Source organism: Aphelocoma coerulescens, chromosome 3, assembly GCF_041296385.1.
Source record: "Aphelocoma coerulescens isolate FSJ_1873_10779 chromosome 3, UR_Acoe_1.0, whole genome shotgun sequence".
NCBI classification, from domain to species: domain Eukaryota; kingdom Metazoa; phylum Chordata; class Aves; order Passeriformes; family Corvidae; genus Aphelocoma; species Aphelocoma coerulescens.
Genome location: NC_091016.1, coordinates 78,093,407 through 78,116,514, shown reverse-complemented (window position 1 = coordinate 78,116,514; position 23,108 = coordinate 78,093,407). Strand labels below are relative to the sequence as shown.

The 23,108-nt window shown below is 42.4% G+C and overlaps 1 protein-coding gene across 4 annotated transcripts in view; it reads right to left on the bottom strand.

The window, feature by feature from the left end:
* The window catches only part of FYN (FYN proto-oncogene, Src family tyrosine kinase), a 137,751-nt gene that overhangs the window by 27,634 nt on the left and 87,009 nt on the right, over window positions 1–23,108 (bottom strand). For all 4 annotated transcript variants that reach the window (XM_069010963.1, XM_069010966.1, XM_069010965.1 and 1 more), the window contains 5 exons: window positions 11,414–11,671; window positions 10,795–10,891; window positions 6,673–6,771; window positions 5,463–5,566; window positions 1,055–1,204 (listed from right to left, as the gene is read on the bottom strand). In XM_069010963.1, the coding sequence (XP_068867064.1) occupies window positions 1,055–1,204; window positions 5,463–5,566; window positions 6,673–6,771; window positions 10,795–10,891; window positions 11,414–11,660 (697 nt within the window). In that variant the 5' untranslated portion in view covers window positions 11,661–11,671. The remainder of the gene's footprint in view (window positions 1–1,054; window positions 1,205–5,462; window positions 5,567–6,672; window positions 6,772–10,794; window positions 10,892–11,413; window positions 11,672–23,108) is intronic.

Sequence of the window (23,108 nt, the reverse complement as noted above, 5' to 3'; positions counted from 1 at the left end):
TATATGTGAGTTTTTATACCTCATTTAGCTTGAACTAGAGTCCCCAGAAACAACTAGAAATTCTCCCTGGCAGCATACACCCATCAGGAACTGGGTGGAGAAGACAGCCAGATGTCTAGTATGAATAGCATAAGAATACAGCAGACAGAATACAAAGAATACAGAAAAAATGACCCACAGAGAAGTTGATTTCCCAAGTAAAAATTATGAAAAGTTTTTGAGCAGCAAGCACTGGGGGAAATCTGTTAATATTATGAAAAGCTAAAGTAAAGGGAAAAAAAACCCAATAAGCAAAATAATTAAAAATAGAAATTTCTGCTTAAAAAAATGACCATGCTGAGAAGCATAGCAGTCTTCTGTGCAAGAACCAGTTGTCCTATGCAGAGGTTTGGGGGGCTTTAAAGTTGCATTTGTTGTACACCAATTGCCAGTGACAACAGGATGTACTTTTGGAATAGTGTATGCCACACTTTATTCACAGGAATAATAAAAAAAAAGTTTGGTGGGTGGACACAAATAGTGTACATAAAGAAAGACCCATACTGTCTTATTTATTTAACATAATTTAAATGTTAATACTTTGCACATAGAACAAAAATCCAGTGGGAGAATATATGTAATTTATCAGGTAATATATGCAAACCTTTTGGCCATTGCTTTAGGTGACTGAATCCCACAATGAAATTCCTATTTGCTTATTAGCAAGAGTGTGCTGCAAAATGGCACATATTAGCACTTGCTTGTTCACAGGGAATTCATGCTTGGAGATGTGCAAGTCAAATTCGGTAATTCTGTTTGCTTAGAAGAGGGAGAGCTGACAAAACCTTTAGCTCAGTAAAGTGTTAGGTTTTAAAAGCTCTGCTGCTGTATCCTGAGAACGGCATTCAAAGACATTTATAACTGCAATGGGAAAGGGATAACAGAAGATGCATTACAACAAGCAAGAGTCATAGATCAAATGACTCTTTAGGGCATCTTACACATACATCAGCTCAGCAGCAAACACTTTTGTTTTAAAATACTTCAGAGTGCCATGTATTATCTGAAAAATTACCTGAGTAATGCTGAACCAGCTGCTGAAGAGTTTCAAATTGTGCCCGAGTTGTGATATAATATCCACCATTGTCAAGTTTACGAATCTTATAATGTTTGACATGATCTCCTTTCATATCATCCCAGTCTCGAATAGACAGGGAATAGGCACCTGTTCCAAGCAAAGGAGAAATAAAATTGTAATTAGCTTTTAGTCACAACGACTTTGGTTTCCTGGTCAGTTGTTACAAAGTGAAAGAGAAATTCCTTCCAAAAAGCTCACTGTGTCCTGCAAAGGAACAAATTAATCTAACACAATGAGATAAGTGTCAGAGAAATCCTGGGATGTTCACACCATGTCCCTTTCACAATGTTCTAGAAAGAAACTGGGACTTCTGTGTAAATGAAAACTCACACTTTAACATTTACTGCTCCAGGCTGTTAAACTGACTTTTCCTATTCTAAGTGTCAGGTTACACTGCAAATACTACACTTCATGTAAATGCCAGTGGGTGGTAAATATCAAGATTTTCATAGGAAGCTCTGGAGATAATGGCTTTATATGTGGGTAGTGTTGTTACTTGGACAGATGCCAAACTTCTTTATAAACATTAACCAACCAAATAAGCATACCTTGTTATGCCACAGTCTTTGGAAGGTAATACTACACCAAGACTGAGCACCAGGAGATCCACAAGAACTTCATGTTTAACTTCCCAAATCCATGTGGGGCTTTAGAGCTTACTAGTGGGATTCAGATGCCCAAGCACATGGATTAAGTGCCATGTGAGATGCCTCAGGACATGCTGCTTGGCAGTTCTCCCACAGGCTGTCACATTCTTCCAGCCATGTGGATGCCCTGCAGGCATTTCAAATGGCTCTGGATACTCAGGTAAAGGAACCTCAGCTGATAGGCTGAATTTAGTTTTAGGTGCAGTGGTGGCAGTCTGCAGGTGGGCTGGGGGCTTGATTTATATGCCCATACATAAGCCTCTGGTGCTCTGAGGGCAGCTGAATCCCAGCCCAGTTTCCATGAGTGTCATGGCACTGTGGTGTAATACCAGTGTGGGCACTTGTGTCTGCATCACAGGCAGCTGAACAGAGCCCCGGCTTCCTGCTGACTGTGGGGAAAAAAGCTCAGCCACCTACGTGGAGACCTGCACGTTCAGGTGCCTTACTTTGGAAGACAGTCCTATTTTACAGCCAGTGACACACGTGTTGGTGTTCTACAGTGCCAAAAGCAGAGCCACTTTTTTACAGCATAACGCAGCATCTGAACAAAACCATGGCCCATTTCAAAGAGAGAGAAGAAAACAAGTCTTCACTCATGGCTCAGACAAATACTGTGTATACTCAAGGGAATTTAGGCATTAAAAGGAGAAGAGGTAACTGGCAGCTGCAGAGATCTCAGGAAGGTCCTCTTTCTGGAGCCTCTGCTGCTTTCACTGGTAACCATGTCAGCTATAAGGGCAGGAAAGGAAAAGCACCAGTCACAGTTTTGCACATGACAGGTGGTCCCAGTGTGAGGTGTCTTTCTTGGATGTATGCTCAGGAAGAAGCCTCCCTGACCACATTAACCAGCAACAGGTTGCACTGGTGGGGCTCATCCCCGAGGGAGCTGCAGTGAGCAAAATGTCTCCACCGTGACTCCAAGGACTTCTCAAATTCCCTGTTGTTCGTCCCCTATATAGGAGGAAAAGAGCCAGCACTTAAACAGATGATTCTGGTTTATTTGAATGGGAGACACCCTTAAAGGAGTGTCAAGTTGTTTTATGTCTCTCTCTTTTCTATTTTTTTTTTTTTTTTTACTGTTATATATTTATTTTGGTGGGATTGGAACTAGATGATCTTTAAGGTCCCTTCCAACCCAAGCCTTGCTGTGAATCTATGATTTCTAAGTGTAGAAAAATACCATTTGTTTAGGACAGTTTTCTGAAGAGGTTCTCCCCCTGAGTCAGTACAGTACATCTCTCTCAACTAGGAGTTCAAAGCTTTTTGGTGATTTGCAAGCACATCTCGTGCGTGCTTTGTACCACCACTCTGGGCTGTACTTGTCAGCCTCCTTTCGGAATTTTCCAGGCAGTCTTCTCCACCTCTGCATTTTTGAGTTTTGATCCACTGGCAGCAGCTGTATTTTCTTTAGTCACGCTCCCTGCCTATCTGGTCACTATTTTAGATTCTTTTGGAAAATGTAAACAATCTGTGGCTCCAGGTCTGCAATTGGAGCTGTGTGGGTGGCCCTCTGTGGACCCCCTCTGACCTCAGATCAAGTTGCAGGACTGGAGCTTTAGTTCAAATCTGTACATAAACAAGAACCAAGATGGATTTCATTATTCATTTATTTAGGCTGTTGGTTATCTATACTATTCATTATCATCTGATGATAAATTGAAATATAAGAGATACAAATAATAAAAATTTGGTATAGAAAACCAACATTACAATATATCACACTAATGATTTTTTTTAAAAAAGCCAAACAACTAAAACCAGACAGTCTTGAAAGGTGGAGATTGAAACCAGGTGAAGGATTATACAGACAAGAGCTGATGAAGTACTTGGGTAGTCAGGCATTGAAAAAATGAAAAGCCAGCTCCACATGATTTATTTTGAAAGTAAGAAGAGAAGGCAACCATGATCAAGAGAGGTTAAATTAATGTTGAAATCCTCCATGATGATACTTCTAATATGATCCTGATTAATTTTATTATTGTTATTATTTAAAGCAGAAGGGACAATTCTAGGTCACAAAACAATTCCTGCTTCAAGCCCATGACTAGTTGGGGTAAGTCATTCTGAGAAGACTTATGGCAGAACATACCATTTAAACCCACCCAGTCGATTTTTTTCTCTCTTGAACAAGCTCTCTGTTTTCCTCTAACAACATACTCAAACACCATAAGGATAAGAAGGGAAACAGACATTTTTTACAAAAAAAATGCACATTTGTTTTTTCCCTGTAGCTCTGATGCAAACTCTGCTTGAAGATGTAGAAAGCCTTAAGTTCGAAGGCAGAGAAATTAAACTTGCTGCTCTAAGTCCACCCATGTTGGATTACTACATTTCCCCAATGCTTTTGTGTCTCACAAGAAATTAGAAAAATTTCTAATTTAAGCTGACTTAGCTAAGTAAACAGTGCTGCAAAACAGATCCCCTATCACTGTATAAAACCGGGGAAACCAGACTAAACTGATAGTGTGGTTTAGAGAAACAGTGTTGTGTTTGTTTTTAGGATCCATGGCTGCATATGAGTGAGTTTTTAAACTTGGCACATAGTGGGATGAAGTCCTGCTCCTCACACACATCACAGCAACTGTTGGTGAAAAAAAAAACAGGTGGAGCCTATTTGCAGAAAAGAGCAAGTTAGAGCCTGTCTTGCTCCTGGTGAGAGAGCCTCACTACTACAGGAAGCACGATGAAGCTGTGGGGTGACAAGAAATTGTCTGCCTGAAAAAACAGCAAGTCTATTCAGATTTTGTATCAAAAACAGCCTTCAGAGTTATAGGCAGCAAAGGAAGAATCCAGTTACTGCAGGAGGTAAAAGTGCAAAACCTACAATTTTAGATGATTGAATGCAGCATCTGAAGATAGGTCAGGGAGAAAAGAGTGGAAGTACTGCTTCTCTTCTTCAAGCCCCTTCACTAGCCATGACTCCAGCCATTTTGCATGCTGAGCCTAGATGATAGTGTGCTCTGATCAAAGCACTGACAAGTCAGTGCTTTAATTACGTGAACCATCATTAGACTACAGAACTTATATGGAATTAATTCTAGTGACTTATGCCTCCCACAGCTTTTGTTTTGGATTGTTGGGTAATTAAGAAATGGCCAGGTTTGTTTTTACTTAGTTGCAGGTTTTCTGCTCAATAGTTGTATGAGTTAGAAAGATCTTTTCATACATGTGAAGCTTCTGAAGAAGATTTTGACAGGCCCTGTGAGCAAAACGTAAAAGCAAAAATAGCACCCGCCAAGAAAACTGGAACTCCTCCAATATTTTTAGAGGGAAGGAGGAGAATACATCCTTCCACTTGACTTCAACAGAATGGATACAGTTGAATACTTTATGAATATATTAATTAGAAGTATATTCAAATCTTTCCCCTGTTAATATGTGAATTTAAAACTACTGCATATTTTTTTTTTCTCCTTTTTTTTGTTCCCCCTAAGGATTGAGCATTTCAAAGGATCACACCATGCAGCTTGCACTAGAGATACCATGGGTTGAGCATGAGTTGTACTTTGGTTGTTCTCTACTTTGAACCCTCACCCTATGACCTAGGATATCCAGACAACCAATTCCCTAACACAAATATATGCAAAATGACACTTATCTCTACCTTCATACCACTGAAAACAGTATTTCACACACTTAGCACAATTTTTTCCATACTATCTTCTCATTCCTAGTCAGAATACCTTTGCCCAACCTACCTTTGGTAGTTTCGCTTTCCCGGATCAGGAAGGTACCTCTGGGGTTTCCAAACGACAGCAGCTGCCTCTCAGCATCTTTTCGGCCAAGCTTGCCAAAGTACCACCTTAGGGAAACATCAAAAATAGTGAGACAAATGCTACACAGCATTACTAAGTAGTGTCACAAAGCCCAGACATGGAGAGGATTTTGTGTGGAAACTGTGGTTACTCAGATACAGTCGACCATTTTTGTCATACTGTGTCTCTTTCATCATGCTGCAAAGCCAACAAGACAAACCATGTAGTAGATGTTCCTTGTGTTGGGCAGTAGCTCTTTGCATTCAGCCCGTAATCAGTAGGTGCTGAGAATGCTTGGTGTCCTACAACAAAGGCCAGACTTGGACAAACAGAGACCAAGACGTGGTGGGTGGAGGGTATACACAAGAAAGAGAGCAGAGAACTGTGTCTCTGCCTAAGAGCAGTATTTTTACAGATGCTGCTATAAACTACATATTTGACTTACATAGTGATTTACTAGTACTCAGTATTTTTGTTGCAGCACGGCTATAAAACCTCAGTAGCAGGACAAGATTCAACCTCTCTGTGGTTCTATACGAGGCTTTCAGAGTTACAGCCTTTTTTCCTTCCTGCAGCAATGTTTTTGTATTGTTTCACAATCAGCCAAGGACCACATGAAGTACAAACTCTAGTAGTACCTGCTCAGCTCTATAAGCTCCTCCACTGTATCCTTTATATTGGAAATAATGTGAATACACACATCACTCCTTTTCTTTGCACACATAGGTCCTCATCAGGCAGCCTTGTGTATGCATTGTGGGCATCCTACCTGTCCTAGGACTTGTATTTGTTGATACAATGTGCCCTCTCTAATGGACAGTTTGCACACTAATTGACTCAAAATATTTTTACAAGTTGGTTCAGGAAAAGCAAGGGCACCTTTTGGTTAAAGCTTGAAATTAGCTGACACTTGAAAAAAGGAAGCAGACCTGTGTTCCTTTAGGTTTTCTTCCTTTGTTTTGACATTGAAAAAGCACTGAGCTTGTGCTCCTTTTGTTACTAATTACCTAATTATTTATCAGTGCAGTTAAGAACTGAAATAAATATAATGTAAGTCATTTGAAAAATCGCTGCAATCAATCAAAACCAACTCCTCACACCTCCTTCTAATACAGCACTAATGGGTCTTTAGAACAAAAAAAAGAAAACATACTCCTCTGCTTGGATGGAATCGACTGGAGCCACATAATTACTGGGAATGTAACCAGTTTCGCCTGTTGTCAAGGAACGAGCCTCCCACCAGTCTCCTTCCCTGGGGAAACAGAGGTGAGGAGGAGAAGTGAGAGCAAGACACAGCTGTAAAGACAATGATCTGACTTCATTAACAGCACCCAAAACTGCACAGCTGTAAGAAGCCACAGCAGCTCATCTCTTTATCACTGGCGGGCTTCTGAGAGAGCTGTCTGCATCTAAACCCAAATAATACACGTATATCTTTACACCTATAATTATTGCAGCAGTGATTAGTACTGTAGCCTTCCAGACGTAGCATAATGGCATGAAGAGGCAGAACAGCCCAGTGTAATCGGGTTTGGTGAGGGCTGGATTTGGACTAGGATATTGAAAACTGTATCCATAGCAATTATTCTAATACAGACCCTTGAGAGAGCTAATAGGAAAATTGCCAAAATGAATGCTGTGTGCTGGTTTTGGCTGGGATGGAGTTAATTTTCCTCAAAGTAGCTGGTATGGGACTATGTTTTGGATTTGTGCTGGAAACAGTGTTGATAAGGCAGGGATGTTTTCATTACTGCTGAGCAGCATTCCTACAGTGTCAAGGCCTTTTCAGCCTCACACCCGACCAGAGAGGGGGTGGGGTGCGCATGGATGTGTGCGAGGGGACACAGCCGGGAGAGCTGACTCCAACTGACCACAGGGGTATTCCAGAACATATGGCATCATGCTCAGCATGTAAAGCTGGGGAAGAAGAAGATAAAAAGGGGTTTGGCGTGATGGCGTTTGCCTTCCCAAGTCACAGTAAGGCATGATGGAACCCTGCTTTCCCAGGGATGGCTGAACACCTGCCTGCCCATGGGAAGCTGTGAATGAATTCCTTGTTTTGCTTGGCTTCTGTGCATGACTTTTGCTTTACCTGTTAAACTGCCTTTATCTCAACCCATGAGCTTTCTCACTTTTACCTGTCTGATTCTCTCCCTGATCCAACCACAGGAGAAGTGAGTGAGTGGCAGTGTGGGGCTGAGTTGCTCTCTGAGGTTAAACCACAACACAATGTCACATTCACTGCTAATTTTAAACTTCTATGAGCATAATTAATCTGAAACCCAAAGATATCAAAAAGCCATCTATCAACATGGCATTTTAGATGGCCCTTACGGCTCACACTTCATTGTCCAGATTCCCTCTGCTGGCCACCTGGAGGAGGTAGCTGAAGTAGCAAAGGACTAGGCTGCATTTTCAAATACGTAAAAACCCCTCTTCTTCTACAACATTTAAATGTGAAGAGGCTCATGCAGGACCATCTTAAGGCAGCATTCTGTAGGCTCAGCATGAATTTTTGTCTTACACTGGTGCACAGAGTGGGACATGGTGCTGCCTTTCAGAGAATGTGCATTCCTGCAGGATGTGCAGCTTTAAGAGAAGTTTATTTCTCAGCTTTTTGCAAGATGCAATGATTTGGGATTTAGCAATTTGTATTTCATTCTCAGCACCAGATTCACCAGTGTTTAACTCCTACCACTACTAATAAGCATTCTCTTTTCTGTTTAGAAACTCTTTCTCAGTTCTCCTCTCTGTAAACCAGAGACTTGCTCACTAAATAAAATACTATTATCAAATGTGGCCAGAGAATTCAGCCTCTTCTGGAAGCAAGCAGTTACAGAAAACACACTGTCTAAGCTGTTACCGGAAGGAAAGGTTGTGTCAAGGGGAATTCTCACTTTAAAATTTCAACTTCACTTTATTTAACAGTTTAAAGGAGCATGAACTCTACGGAAAACAACTAGAAAACAGCTGTGACTAGTCAGAAAGGAGATGCTTCCAATTTTACAGTTCCAGAAACATGAAGAGCAGACAGTTTCTGTAGAGACTGGCAGTTGACACTATTTTAATATACCCTGTGTGCATCAGCATGTCAGGCAAATGACCCTTTTTGTTTGTGTCTCTAATATTACCGGCTGAAGTGCTAACCCTTCCCCCATATGCTGCTGTAGAATATTTGAGGCATTACGCCATACTGAGCTTGATAAATTGTACCATTCCATTTCTTCTCCTTACAGTGCAGAGAGTCCACTAGATGGAGGTATTTTGTCATATCTAGGGAGGAAAAAAGCAGTCCCGTAGATGATCACAACACCAGGAACAACCCCCTCTGCTTTGACAGAGAAGCTTACATCTCTCAAAGCACTGCCAGAAAGGAGGAGGAATGCAGGCGTTTTTCACAGCTCTTAATTTTAAACCTGCAGCTGAGGTAGGAGGCAGCTAGTCAATGGGGCCAGGCAGGGTGTGTTGGAGGGAATGCTGGGGATGGCCCAGTGTTTCAAAGCCCCAAAGTCAGGCTGTGCTCTGAACCACTCCACTCTACAGCTACCTCTTTGCCCCAGACTGCCTTTAGTAAAATTTCCGAATTCAAATCACAGGGATACCCCCTGTATGTCATTTCAGGTATTGCGCTGAATGTTTACTCCAAAGCACAAACCAAATTTCATTTGTTGAGAGCTGAAGAAAAATTCAAAAATCCCAGACAAACCACATATATGCTTTCTATTTGCAAGCAGCACTGGCAGGTGCTTTAAAAATGGGCTTATTTCATGTAATTCCTGATGTAAGTGGAGAGAGGAAGCATTCTCACAGAAAAGCAGCTTTCTGGAGATTCCCATTCTGGCTGTCATTACTCCAGGGGTGTGGTTAGGTCCATGTTTACAAGCAAATAGACCTGACTATGATGGGAACTGAGCTTCTGTAATCCTACAGGAAAATCAATGGATGCTTGGATTTTTTTCCTTTGTTAGAAAACCTTCTTCCAGGCAGCAATTACCTGCATCAAAATGCATGTACTGCAGCTGCCGACATGAAGGGGAATCTCTCTGTCTCACCAACTCGAAGGATGATTGCTCTTCAAGTCCTGGTGAGCACCTCCAGATTTCACCAACTGGCATGTACAAGGTGTTTATAATGTGTGGAACCTCTTGTTCCAAGTTATGGCATAGTTTGTGCAAGGTAAGGAAAGCACAAGGCAATGTGAACAAAAATGGATCATAAAAAAGGGTTCGTTTCCAATTGCTAATTTAGAAGCAGAAAGGTTTTAAACTGCTGTTCCCTCCACAAGTCATAACTGAAGTTTCTGTGCTTTCATCTACATCAAAGCTCTTTAGCTTCATGAAATATTCCACAGAATTACCTGATTTTTTTTTTAAACTTCAATGCGTGTTGAGCCAATTCCAACCCTGCAGTTGCTATATTAAAATTAACAGGAGTTGCACCAGGGGTGAATTTGCCTCACTGTCACATATTGTAAGAAAAAAAGAGAAGACCAGTATCACAAAACCTTAAGAAAGTGACATGCTTGGTTGTTAACCCATTTTTACCTCTACATGATAGCAGTAGTGAACATAACACAGAGCCTGCCACTTTATGTTCTTAGCCAAGAATTACAAGATGTTCAGATATAGGTCAGTAGCACAGTGAGTTTTAGAAGTTATTTTTAAATCGCTAAGGGATTTTTTTCTATGGGCAGTTGATAAAATTAATTTTAAGTGGATGATTTCCAGGATGGAAATGTGGTTTTCATGTCAGATGCAACAGTACAATGGCAAAAGAACTTCCTACCATGTTCTGACTGCATCACCTACCTTTAAAAGGACAAAAATGCTTTTAAACTTGGCATGTGAGTCTGGATAACTACTCTTTTGTGAATCAGTTTTTAGCTCATTTCTGTGTAGGAATACTTGCAGCAGATTGGAAAAAGTGTTAGTACATGCCTTGCAGAACCTCTGTCGCTACTGGTAAAGTACAGAGCTGGTAGTCTCAGTTCCAAATGTGGGGTTACTGTAAAATATAAGTAAACCACACAATCTAACACATTTTTTTAAGTAAAGCTGCATGTGGTTGAAGATTTTTTCCCCAACAATAGAGCACTTTGCAAAAGTGCACTAAATGCAAGGACAAGTAAGCATAGAGTAAACCCCCTCCACACCTCAATATCCAACATCGGATCTGGCGAATAACATAAGCAAACATTAATAACATAAGTAAACATTACTGTAAACATTACGAGTTTGAAACTATTAAAAAGCAGATTCCCAAGCCTAAAACTTACGAGCTGTTAAGTATCTGAAATTTTTCTCCTTTGTGAAAACTTAAGTCATCTTCTGTTCTTGCTTCATAGTCATAAAGCGCCACAAAAAGAGTTACACCTAAAGAAAAAGACAGGTGGATTATACTCCATCACAAAAGACAGGAGAGAAAGGAACCTCAAGAGATGATGTAGCTAAGCCACAGGTAAGCTGCTCCAGTTGCTGAGGAGCAAACCAAACTGAACCCTCCTACTTTCTGAACAATTCTCATCTCTCTGGTCTTATGCAGCCAGTGGGCACTCCACCTCCTTCATTCCCAAACAGGCCAAGAGGTTGAAGAGAAAGTTTAGACATAGCCATGCCAAGTATTCAACTACTTGAGGTGGCTCAGCCCACACTTTCCATTCCCTGGTAGAGGGAAGAGGCAGTTAGCCAAGTTTGCATGTATACATAATTTCTCATCCCCAAGTGAACCTGCAAGTGAGCAAAGGTAGGGGTTAAGACCCAGCTCCACCCTACTTCAATTCTTTGCACTATTTAATGAAACAACTCTTCCCAAAAGCAACATGCTGAGACAGTCAGGCCTCTGCTGTAGACGCATGATTGACAGTACGAGAACTAAAATAAGACTTTCAAACTCACCTGTTCCTCCTCTTGTACGCAGCGTCCCTGTATGAGAGGAGGAGTTGACTCCACCAAACACAGTCAGTCCTTGGCCTCCTGTGGCATGGAAGTTGTTGTAGTTTGGGATTGAAGTCACACCAAAGCTAGGATAGTGCTGCGGAGTAGGATCTGTCCCATAGCGGTAGCCTGAGCTTTGAGTTAAACTGCCATCCCTCTCATCAGTCAGTTTTGTTGCCTCTTTATCCTTACATTGCACACAGCCCATTATCTAAAATCCTAGGAGAGGAAGGAAAGGACAGGTGTTTGTATGTTGATGCTCACCAGATCTCCTCCAAACCCACATACGATGAGGCTCAAGTTCACTGCTCAGAAGTTAAGCAATTGAAAAAAATGCAGTGGTCTGAATAAAAACAGCAACATGTTGGAAAAAAGCTCACACAAAATCTTCCCCTCAGGAATTTTCCATCGAGGCCTGGGGAAGGGGGTCCTGCCTGCTCTTAGAGTAGTGGCAGATCTTTGCCCAGCTCTGCCAGGCAATACTTTGCATGGAGGTACAAAGAGGATGAAACCCATCTTGCTCACCCTTTGCCAGGAGAACACAACTGGCAGGCAAAGGACTCAGCCAAAAAAGTGCAGCTGGAGGTGTTCAAGACTGCCCTCAGAACACAGAATGAGGCACTTAGTTTGTGGTTCATATTTGACCTTGCCAACTACACAAGAGTGGACTTCACCTAAAGACAATGAAAAGCTTCTTCCATTGCTGGAGCTCTGCACGGCAACCAGAAAAGCAGCCACAGTGAGCCAACAGTTACTACAGCAGGAAGGTAGGAGGGAGCTTATCAGAGGGCACAACTGAAAACAAAGGAAGCTCCTTTTTGTGTAGTACCAAATTGAGGGCTGAAACCATTGGTAGCAGAAGGTGGGGCTGCCAAAGGTTCACACGTTAAGAAACTAGAGAAAGTCCCAGAAGAATTAACATGTCAAATGCAGAGCCAACTCCAAGTACAGATTCCGCACAGGATGAAACTGAGAGGGTTTCAAAAATTACAGCTTCAAAAGAGGTTGCTTCAAGTTTTTTTAATTCTTATAACCTCTTGTTCAGCATCCTCATGAGGCATTACCAGGGCCTGGGTTAATCTCTCTTTATTTTAGGTGCCTGTCTCTCTCTGCATGGAGGGAGACAGCGGGTGATTCACCCCATCTCAGAAGCAGTCCTGCAATATTAGTCCTGTTACCCTGGTGTTGCCTTTCATCTGCTAGCTCTAACTTTCTATAATCCATGTGGTGGTGTTTAGTTGAACCTAGACACAAGTTGAACCTAGACACAAAACCTGAGTTTCTGGACCTGGGTGTAATGAACCTAGGGAATCAAGATACTTGTCTGGATGCATCCTTGATCTCAACCAGTACAGTGACTCTGAGATGCAACGTGGCACACAAACAACATACTCTGTACAGTGGGGCTGGAAAAGAAGTGACAGAAGAAAAATCTTAGAAAATTATTTACTAGACATACTTTTTCCAGAATATATAAATAGACAGTGAGAAAATGCAGAGGACAGAAAAAAAATATAGCAAAGTACTTTTTTTTTTTGCCCCACATTTCTTTTCACATTTCAGACAATATCTGTCACTTCAGGTAAATAAAAAGTCTACGCTTTTTAAAATTTCCTTATTTTTCTGTAGCTTCCAGGCTGGTTATTTCCTCACCCCAACATCAACACAGGAAATTGGTTTTGACAAACTCACAGGATTCAGAAAAAGAATGTTTCACCAGTGCTAATGCTAGAAAAATTATGCAGCAGCTTCCTGTTTTTCTGTGACAGTCCACAGTCTGAATACCTGATTCCTACATCTAACCTGCCTAATTAACAAGAAAAACACTTCTGTTGAAGATTTGCATACTTCCAGTTATTCTGCAAGTCTGTTCAGAGAAAACAAGCACCATTTTGGTGGTCCACAAGAAGGACGAGAAGAAGGATCTGGGAAATACAGGCCTGCCAGTCTGACCTTGGTGCTCAGCAAGGTTATGGAACAGATTGTCTTGGGTGCAATCACAAGGCCCACACAAGACAACCAAGGGATCAGAACCGGCCAGAACAGGTTTAGGAGAGGCAAGTCCTGCCTGACCAACCTAATCTCCTTTTATGACCAGGGGATCGGTCTAGTGGATGAGGAAAAGCTGTGAATGTTGTTTACTTGGACCTCAGGAAAACCTTTGATACTGTCTCCCACAGCACTCTCCTGGAAAAGCTGGACAGGTGGACTCTTTGCTGGGTTAAGAACTGGCAGGATGGCCAAGTCCAGAGGTGCAGGTGAATGCATCCATTTGGCCTCTGGTCACCAGTGGTGTTCCCCAGGGCTCAGTGTTGGATCCAGTCTCCACTCCTGTTCAATATCTTTATCGATGATCTGGATGTGGGGATCGAGTGTGCCCTCAGTAAATTTCCGGATGACACCAAGTTGGGTGGGGGTGTTGTTCTGCTGGAGGGCAGGAAGGCTCTGCAGAGGGATCTGGACAGGCTGGATCAATGGGCTGAGGCCAATTGTGTGAGATTCAACAAGGCCAAGCACTGGGTCCTGCCCTTGGGTCACAACCACCCCAGGCAGTGCCACAGGCTGGGGCAGAGTGGCTCCAAAGCTGCCCAGGGGAAAAGGACCTGGGGGTGCTGGTCAACAGCAGCTGAACATGAGCCAGCTGTGCCCAGGTGGCCGAGAAGGACAACGGCATCTTGGCCTGGATCAGCAATAGTGTGGCCAGCAGAGCAGTGATTTTCCCCGTTTTCAGCACTGGTGAGGCCCCACCTTGAATCTTGTGTCCAGTTCTGAGCCTTTCACTACAAGAAAGATATGAGGTGCTGGGGGTGGGTCTATTTCCCAGCCAGCTCCCAGCCATGGCCTCAGGCTGCCAGGGGAGATTCAGGCTGGACATCAGGTGTTCAAAAAATGACTGAACATGGCCCTCAGTGCCATGGTCTAGTTAACATGGTGGTGATCAGTCAAAGGCTGGGTGCTATGATCTCAGAGGTCTTTTCTAACCTAAGTGATTCTGTGGTGCTGTAATTTTATTTTTATTTATTTCCTGGAGCTGTATTGCATGCAATTAGCATGGGTCTACCCTCTCTTGCTCTTAGCCTAACTTAAAACTGCCCTTTTTGCATTTCTTTATTCCCTTCAAGACACCACATCCACTCAGCGGGGTTCCCTCACCAAAAGGTTTAAGTTTTTTTTTGGAGAACAGAAAAATGGATTCCTGACTTTGCACTTGCTGCAATGTGTGGCATGAGCTGGGATCCCTCAAGAAACTAAAGCAACAACTGGTCGAGGGAAAGGGATTTGCAGCCTGGAGGCTGCAAAAAACACTGCTGCTGTTACTACTGCAGCAGCCAGTGCTAACCTTCCTCCTCTGCTTGCCCTGCAAGCTGGGTTGGAGCTGGAGGTGCAGAGTATTGTGCATCCCCAGGACCAGTAGTGACACCAGGTGAGCCCACAGGGACCATGAGAGGTGCAGAGGTGCCCTGGCCAGCTTCATATCAGCTGTGAAAAACTGCTTGTGGAGACATGACTACTGCTTTTATCATTTCAACAGCAGGATGGTCTGGCTCTGGAGACCCTTTGTTTGGAGATGTCATTCAGAAGTGAGGTTTTCCTCGCTCAGAACCAAGGAGTCCTATGGCACTGCCAGGGAGTGAAGCAGTGGAAGGCAAGAGCCCCGTGGGGTGATGGCTCATCTCCCTGCTCTCAGCATGGGCAGAGCCCAGAAGGCTTTGGGCAGGAGGGATGAGTCTGGGACTCACTACTTGGACCCTGCTACACGTCTGTGAAAGCGTGGCTGTGATGTGCAGAGAACAAAACATGGGCAGCGAGCAAAGGCTGCGTAGGAGTTACCACGAGAGAAATCCCAGCTCAACAGGAAGGGCAGAGAGGTGCTGACCACCTGAAGAGGGAAGAGTAAGCCATTAAATCAGCCTGCTTAAAGCTGCAACATGGGCTTATTCACCTCAAAGCAACGAAGTGATATGCAGGATTTACTGTTTAAAGAAGAATTTCACAGCCTTTTTGTTGGCTTGCAGACTTACATCCCTGTGAAATGCTATCACCTCCTCCCTTTTCCCTCCCAGCTCTGTTTCTCCTCTTATTTTTCCCCATGTGCTTTCATGAAAAAAGTAGAGAAGAAAAGTAAAGAAAAAAAAGAGATAGGAAACATGAAATCTGGGAGACCAGTGGGAGGGAAAGTGGTTTTCTTGTTGCTCATTCACAAACATTCAGCTGAGCAGGGAAAAAAAAATCCCCACTGAAATCCGGGAATATTTCACGTATAAATTTACAACTGCTGACAAGACAACCCTACATAGTTCATTTACACATTGATAAGGAAAACGTTAAAATGACATATCAGCTGCAAAAACTGCTAAAAGTATTAATTCTGAAAAAAGTGAATAAACAAGGGGATGGTATACATATGTACTGGTAGTTTAAAAAATGGTTTGGGTTTTTATTACTAGGAATGGTATGCATAGAGAACTAGTGAATTATGAATTTCTTGATTTTTGTTTGGTTTTTGCTTGCTTGATCTTTTTGCTGGCAACGGCAGCACACCAGGAAGGAGAATTTGATGCAGAGTGAACGACTGACAAAAAAGGCTTTTTCTTTCACTTGTCCCCTCCCACTGTCACAGTGTCTAGACAATCCAAGTATAAAGACTGCTTGATTGCAGCCTCTTGTAAAATGTGACAGAGGGTGTTACATGCACACATCTTTTCAAGCCAAGTCCCTGAAAGTTGTCTGTTCTTGGCTCAAAGAAACAGCATTGTGGGGAGTTGGCTAAATGTGAGAGAATACATGTATGCATGTACATGCCTAAAGTGATTTCAGCTTACTCAGGGGTTTCATAGACAATAAATATCACCTCCATTCAGCATCGGCCTTTGTGTCAATGAATGGAATCCAAAAACTAATCTCCTTCAGTATCACAGAGCAGGCTTTTAATATCCAAAAGTTTCATCTCCCTGCATGTCAGCATTGGGAGATGTGGAAGGCTGGAATTATTCAGCCAGCTCTGAGATCACCAAACAAAATCTGGAGTTGTTTTACACTAAACTCTCTAGAGATGAGCACACAATGTTGTTCATCCAACATGCTGTGCATCTTACAGTAAGGGAACAAGTTTTTATTCCATTTCCAATAGGAAAGGCAGCATTTCTCGGATGTGTGAGTTATGGGTCACACAGCAATACCATAGTCTGACACTGGTCATGTTAAAAGGTATGTAACTGGCCTAATTAAAATGAACTTTTCTAATGCAAGCAAGTTCAATTTGTTTAGTTTGAAGCTGTGTTTTTATGGGCAGTGTAAAACATGTGTTTTCATGAAAACATAAAACCCCCCGTTTTCATGGGTTTTGAGACTTCCTTAGAGACAAATGAAAATAAACATGTTATTTGTCTCCTTTCTTGTCCTGATTACATTTCTTGGACTCCAACATTTACACTGCAAGCAATCCAACATGTGTCTAACCAGAAGAGTAGTTTCCACCCACATTGTGGAAACATTAGTCGACAATGATATAAAATTAATTATGTCATTATTAATAATTTATATAGTCATAGCACCTTATTACTTTCAGGTAGGATACAGATGAAGGCTAAGGAGATTATTACTGTAAATCATCCTACTTTGGTTTTTCTTTTTGTTCTTGATTCAAAATGGAAGCCAAAACTGAAACACCCAACAAAGCCAGACATCCACTCCATTAACAAAAACAAAAGCAGTCCTCTGCTAGCTAATCCAAACCTAGGAAAAGTTCAAGAGTAGCAGGAAAATTCCTTTTTTTCATACTTCTATTTTAGAAGTAAAAGTTCCAACATGTGATATCTGAAAAGCAAAAAGTACTGATTAACCTTTGCTTCTGCAGTAGTAAGCATATGGATGGGGGGAAGAATGGTGTAAATTCACTCCTTCAGAGTATCAAAAGTTTTCTCATAAGCTTTTGCAACCCACAGCTGAAACTCTGAATTATGGTACATCTTCAGAACCTACTTTTTTTAGAGTTATAAGAGAAAATAGCTCCTAAGAGTGTTTGAGAGAAAGGTAGTGGGAGATGCAGGGAAAAAACTGTCTGCTCTGCACCCTTCGATCCATGCTCTGGCCTCTGTCCTTCAACCCCTTGCACAGGAAAGGGAACTGGCACAGGAGGAGGCTCCAGCCTGCTGAAGAGATGGGGAGCAGGTTCAGACCCAGCAGGGTGCATTCTCCTTCCTCCTGGATTTCTCTGGAATGAAATCTGATGGCATATTTTTAAGATAACTTCTCTCAGTAAAAAACATGAAAGGAATAGGCTGGATGACTGGTAACTGTCAACTGCCTTTTTCTGACCAAGTCTTACAAATCCTGTCTGGAAAGCATCAGCAGGGAAGCTGAGTTAAGAAATAGTTATGTTAAAAGGAAATCAGCGCACAAACTCCTTGGCTTTTATTCAGTCTCTGTGGTGAACAGGCATGAATCAAACTAAGGGTTGCATCCAGCATGGTTGTGAAAAATGAAATCTCTAAGGGCTGACTTCTTGGTGCTTTATGTTTTGCTGAAAGCATCACAGAACTATCAGTCTGTGACATCAAATAAACCAAATTTTATGAGCTACCGTAGGATTTAATATTCAAAATGCCACATTCTGAGTTACCGTGAAGATTCAAGGAGGACAGAAAAGGCTTTCCAAGAATAAGAACTCCAAGAATTTTTAAAAGAGACTTTAAAAATGACTGTGGAATGCCTCCTGCAGGCTGTATAGAGGGAATAATCAACACAGAAATTTACCCTGAAGTTGAAATGTCTTACTTTCCATGTCCTATTAGTAGCTCCCTAGAGAGAAACTGATGGATTACATATTTTGAAACACAACTCTGAGACACATTAAACTCCCCAATTTTCAGAAAAGTCTCACTCACCCACTTTGACTATTACAAGTCACTAGGAAGGCATTCCAAGTTGGGCAACAAACAGGCACTTAAAACCAGTCCTATGTAGGTCAGTAATTCTCATGCTGTCTGCTCGCTGACCTCTCTTTGACTCACATCTATGCTGATGGGAGCATTTTGGATTTCCAGAATTAATACTGCATCAGTTTCAAGCCAACTCAAATGAAACAGATGGAATAAAACAGCCGCACTTATTGCATTATTTTTGTTTTTATCTATTAACTCTGGGACATTTTAGAGAACTGCCTACATCCCAGCTTAGCCAGTAATTCCACAATTTTTAGGTCAGAGAGATACAACAAATACTTTAAAATTCAGACTCTTGGGTGTTATTCATTATTTCTCAGGCTTGTGGGTTGCCGGTTACTATGTATACATATAATTTCTATACTAAGGTCCGATCTAGAAAGAATATAATTTTATTGCAATATGATAGATCTGGTTCAGCCTTGAACGAAGATGGAGATTTGTGTAGAATTCTTGCAAATGTACATGTGCACCACACCTGTCATGCTGCATTGAAAAATGTAAATCAGAGAAGACACAGTACTACCACTGGATGCCCTCTGACTGTTAAAGATATGCAGAAAATCTCATATACACAAAGTCATATTCCTGAACAAAAAGCCAGAAACACCAGGGCAAAACTTCAAGTATGTTTCAAAACAACACTCAAAAATTCCTCGGCTGCATTAATTTGATTTTTTAAGGGAGTCCTTTAATGCTTCACTCCCAGATTCTGCTTCAGTGGGCTGAGCAGAAAAAAACCCAGCAGTTCAGTTGTTCATCTGCAACAGTCAAAAGCCAGGCTACTGCCCAGTGTCCATGGACATCCATGGCTGGATGAGCAGGAAGAGCTCCTGCTGCCATACTGCCCTGGTTCAAAGCAAATGCCTTTTACAGTGCTGGTGTGCTCTTACTATTGTTTCTTGTCAGCTTAAGTTGCTTTGGAAGTCTTCTACAATGGTGGCAGAAGGGGTTCAGGAAAGGGAGCAGCTCCTGCTGCTGTGAGAAGAGCAGACCCTGCAAGGAACTTTGAAGTGCCATATTCTGCCCTGCTGTTCCTCCCCATTCCTGAGTGACTGGGGATGCAGCCCTGGAAACAACAGCTTCCTGACACTACAAACAAGGTTTAAGTTTTAACACATGCCTGCAAAGTGTGGCTCTGTGCTTGCCTTCCCTCTTTTCCCCTTTGGGACCGGAACTAAAAGTCAGTTATGAAAAATGAAGGTTTGGGCTTCACCTTGCCTGTTTAATTTAAGTCAGCCTCAGGGGTCTGGACCAGGGAAGAGAAGGTGCATGTGGAAGGATTTCACTGAGCTCCAACCAGAGCCTTGGCTTCTGCCAGAGGCTGTGAGCACAGATGTCCGTGGGGCATGGCGAGTGGCCACTCAGGGCCAGGAAGGAAGAGTGATAAATGTTTTGGTCTCTCTCTGGCAAGAGATTTATTACAACCCAGACAATCTGTTTATTATCCATATAGCTGTATGATCTATTTATTACAAGTTAGAGAGGAAAAAGGACGTCAGTGTTCCAGCTGGGCAGGAGGAGCAATAACCATATCCATGTGTTCTTTGAGGGGCAGTGGTGGTGGTGGGACTGGCTGGTAGCTGTCTGGTGGGGAGGTCACCTGGCAAGGCCACAGGAAGCTGCATTACCACAATGCTGTTTGAGCAGCTGTAATCAAAAGCTCCCCAGTGCAAGAAGAGAAGACAAACCCTCCGAACTGCCCGTGAAAGGACACATCGCCACCCTTTGGTTTTGTGCAGCTTCTTTGCCAGCCAAGTCTGTGAATGTCGGGGCCTCATCTTTTTCAAAAAACAGTGAATTCTCTTCCACTCCCTCTGATACATCCCTTTCAGCAAAACCAAACCAGAACAAAACACAAGAAGCAATTAAAGGCTCACGCTGCAATCTCTTAAAGTTACAGCAGCTGAGTTATGCCTTGTACTGTCTCAGGGCTTTTATTACTCTGAAAAAAACATGCCCTGGAAAAATGCAGCAGTTCTGAGAAAAGGTTCTTCTGTGGTTATTTTTTTTTTTCCCACCAGCATTCAAACTTCACTTGTAATCTAAAAGAAAGAGTCTTACATGTACTAACTTGAGAGGGAAGGCTTGCAGGTTTTATGCTCATAAACTGAAGAGCAAGTCAGACTCAAAACTGCACATAGGATTTTTTTCATGCTTAAAATGAGTTAAAGGAATATTTGAAATTAAGAACTAATGGTAGCACCTGAACACAGTAAACACACTGTTTGCTCTATAGTTACCCCCCCCCCCCCCCGCAAAGGATGGATCTATCCTTGGTTCTGAGTAGCACATGAGAACACCAGGTAAATTCAAGTGTGATTTTGAGCTACATTCCTCCTTCATCAGGCTGCTTGTGGTAGCCTTATTCATGAGCAGAGAGAAGTGGGTGGATGGTCTGCATAAGCCTTTTGAGCTAATGCACCTAAATTTTAAAGTGCCTTTCAAGTGTGTAAATTAGAAAACCTATAGCAAGAGAACAACTGCTGCAAATGCTAGAATAATTCTGTCTTGGAAAGAGAAGAAGTAAAACAGTGTCTCCACTGATTTCCTCCTTCTTTTCTCCCATTAGAGAACAGAACGATGATTGCAGGTTGATTCACACTGTTCTGATTTTTTTCTTTCAATTCTTATTTTTAGAATCCACCCAGGATTAATGAGTGTTCATCTGACCCACAGTATGGGAGCAGCACGGAGCAGAGTGCCAAACCAGGATGGGCAGCGAAGGAAGGGGGGTAAGGGGAAGGACACAGTGCAGAAGTTCTGCCTGTTTGCCACTGTGGACTATGAAAGAGGCATAAAAAAAGATCTCTCAAAAAAACCTCTCACTGCTCCTCCCCATCCCCCTTTGCCCATGCAGGAGTGAAACTAACCTCTTCTCTGCCTTGTCCGATTTCTGTTTTGTGACGGAAGAACTTGAAGGATGTGACAGCAATAAAAAGGGAGCAAGCTGAGTCTCAAATCAGGAGATGGCTTTGAGACCCTTCCAGACACCATTCCCTCCTGAAGGGGCTCTCATTTCTTCTAGGTTGCTACTGCTAACATTTTAAAAGAGTTATTTAAATCCCTTATTTGTCCAGCTACACTGGGGAAAAAAAATACTCTCCTTCCTAAACATGGGCAAAAATTTGCCTGTGGCCCTCCCACAAAGAAACCCCCAGCTTTCTCACCATCATTGCATGGCTTCAGCTACAACAGCAAAGTTGCTGACAGGCAGCAAAAAGGGTGGCAACCACACTGTGATAAAGGCAATGAGTGCTTAAGGTACTGACTACACCAGTAATGGGGACTCACAGAAACTCTGCCTGTGCTCACACACCCACTGAAAAGTTCTCTAGTGAGACCTGTTTTCTTAAACCCAGCTGCTGCCACTGTGGTTACAGTATATGACAGCTTACTGCTAGATGACATCTTAGGTAAGTTTACTGTGTTTGGACAGGGTTCAATTTCTCCATAGCATCCCAAACCCTGCTGTGCTTTAGATTTGTGACCAAAACATTGATAACTCACCCATGCTTAAGCTACTGCTGAGCAGTTCTCACACAGCATCAAGACCTTCTTCGTTTCTCACTCTGCCACTGTAGCAAGTAGGCAGGGGGAGATTTGGGAAGGGACAGAGCCAGGAAAGCTGAACCCAACTGACAAAAGGTATATCCCACACCATATCACCCTCAGTGCGTGAGGAAGAGTCCATAGAGGTTTCCCTATTCCTGTGTATTTACAACAAAAAGGCTAGTGTAGGACTGGATGGTGATCTGGAGCAGACAAGGAGGGTTTCACTGAAAATGACTGCTCTGTGATACACCTTGTGAAATACACAACTCTCAACAGTTCAGGAGATCTGGAGATCCTGTCTGTAGTTCCTCCCTGTTTCCTAGCACAAAGAGACAAAAAACTGAAGGCCACTGAAATTAACAACTGTGCTGTCCCCACAGCACAGGGGACAGATGTCAGATTTGTAGATTGTGTTATAAAGGGAAAAGGACCTTTTGATAGGGAACAAATTGACACTATAAGCCAGGCTGGCTGGGAGAATCAGGTCAAATAAGCAACCACAAGCACATTCAGCACAAACCATGTTATCAAGGAGAACATCAACCCAAGCAGAGGCTGTGAGAAGATGACCCTTTTCAGTTGCTTATATGCTAATTACAGGATTCTGAAAAAAATTGATAACCCTCTGCTTATAAAGTAGCAATGCAAAACAGTACTCTTCAAAAATAACAGCTATATTTAGATTATTATATTATTAACAGAAACAGCTGTAGCCGATTTAAAAATTCCAAATGGAAGAGGGTGGTACCAGGCCATACGTGTCACAATGACATCAGAATGACTGGCAACTTGGAAATAAATTATCTTGGAGAGTAAAGGGATGATGAGCTTCTTCAACACTTACATACGAGAAGTAAAAAATCCCTTTTTGCATTACTCTGGAGACCTTATGTCACTAGCACTAACACAGGCCTGTACTTTCCAAAGGGCTACAAATGACAAGTTACTAACTCTTAATTTCAGAGAAGGATAACCCTGTGAAATTAGGCTCTTGCCAACTAGCTGCATGAGTCATCTACAGCATAGGCCTCGCAGCACCAAAGGAGACAGGAGCAGTTCACAGCACAATCACCACAAGGTGAAGAGCTGAACTCCACCACACACAAGCTAAACCCCATGGTGGCCACACAGGCACCCACCCCACATGCAGCAGGACC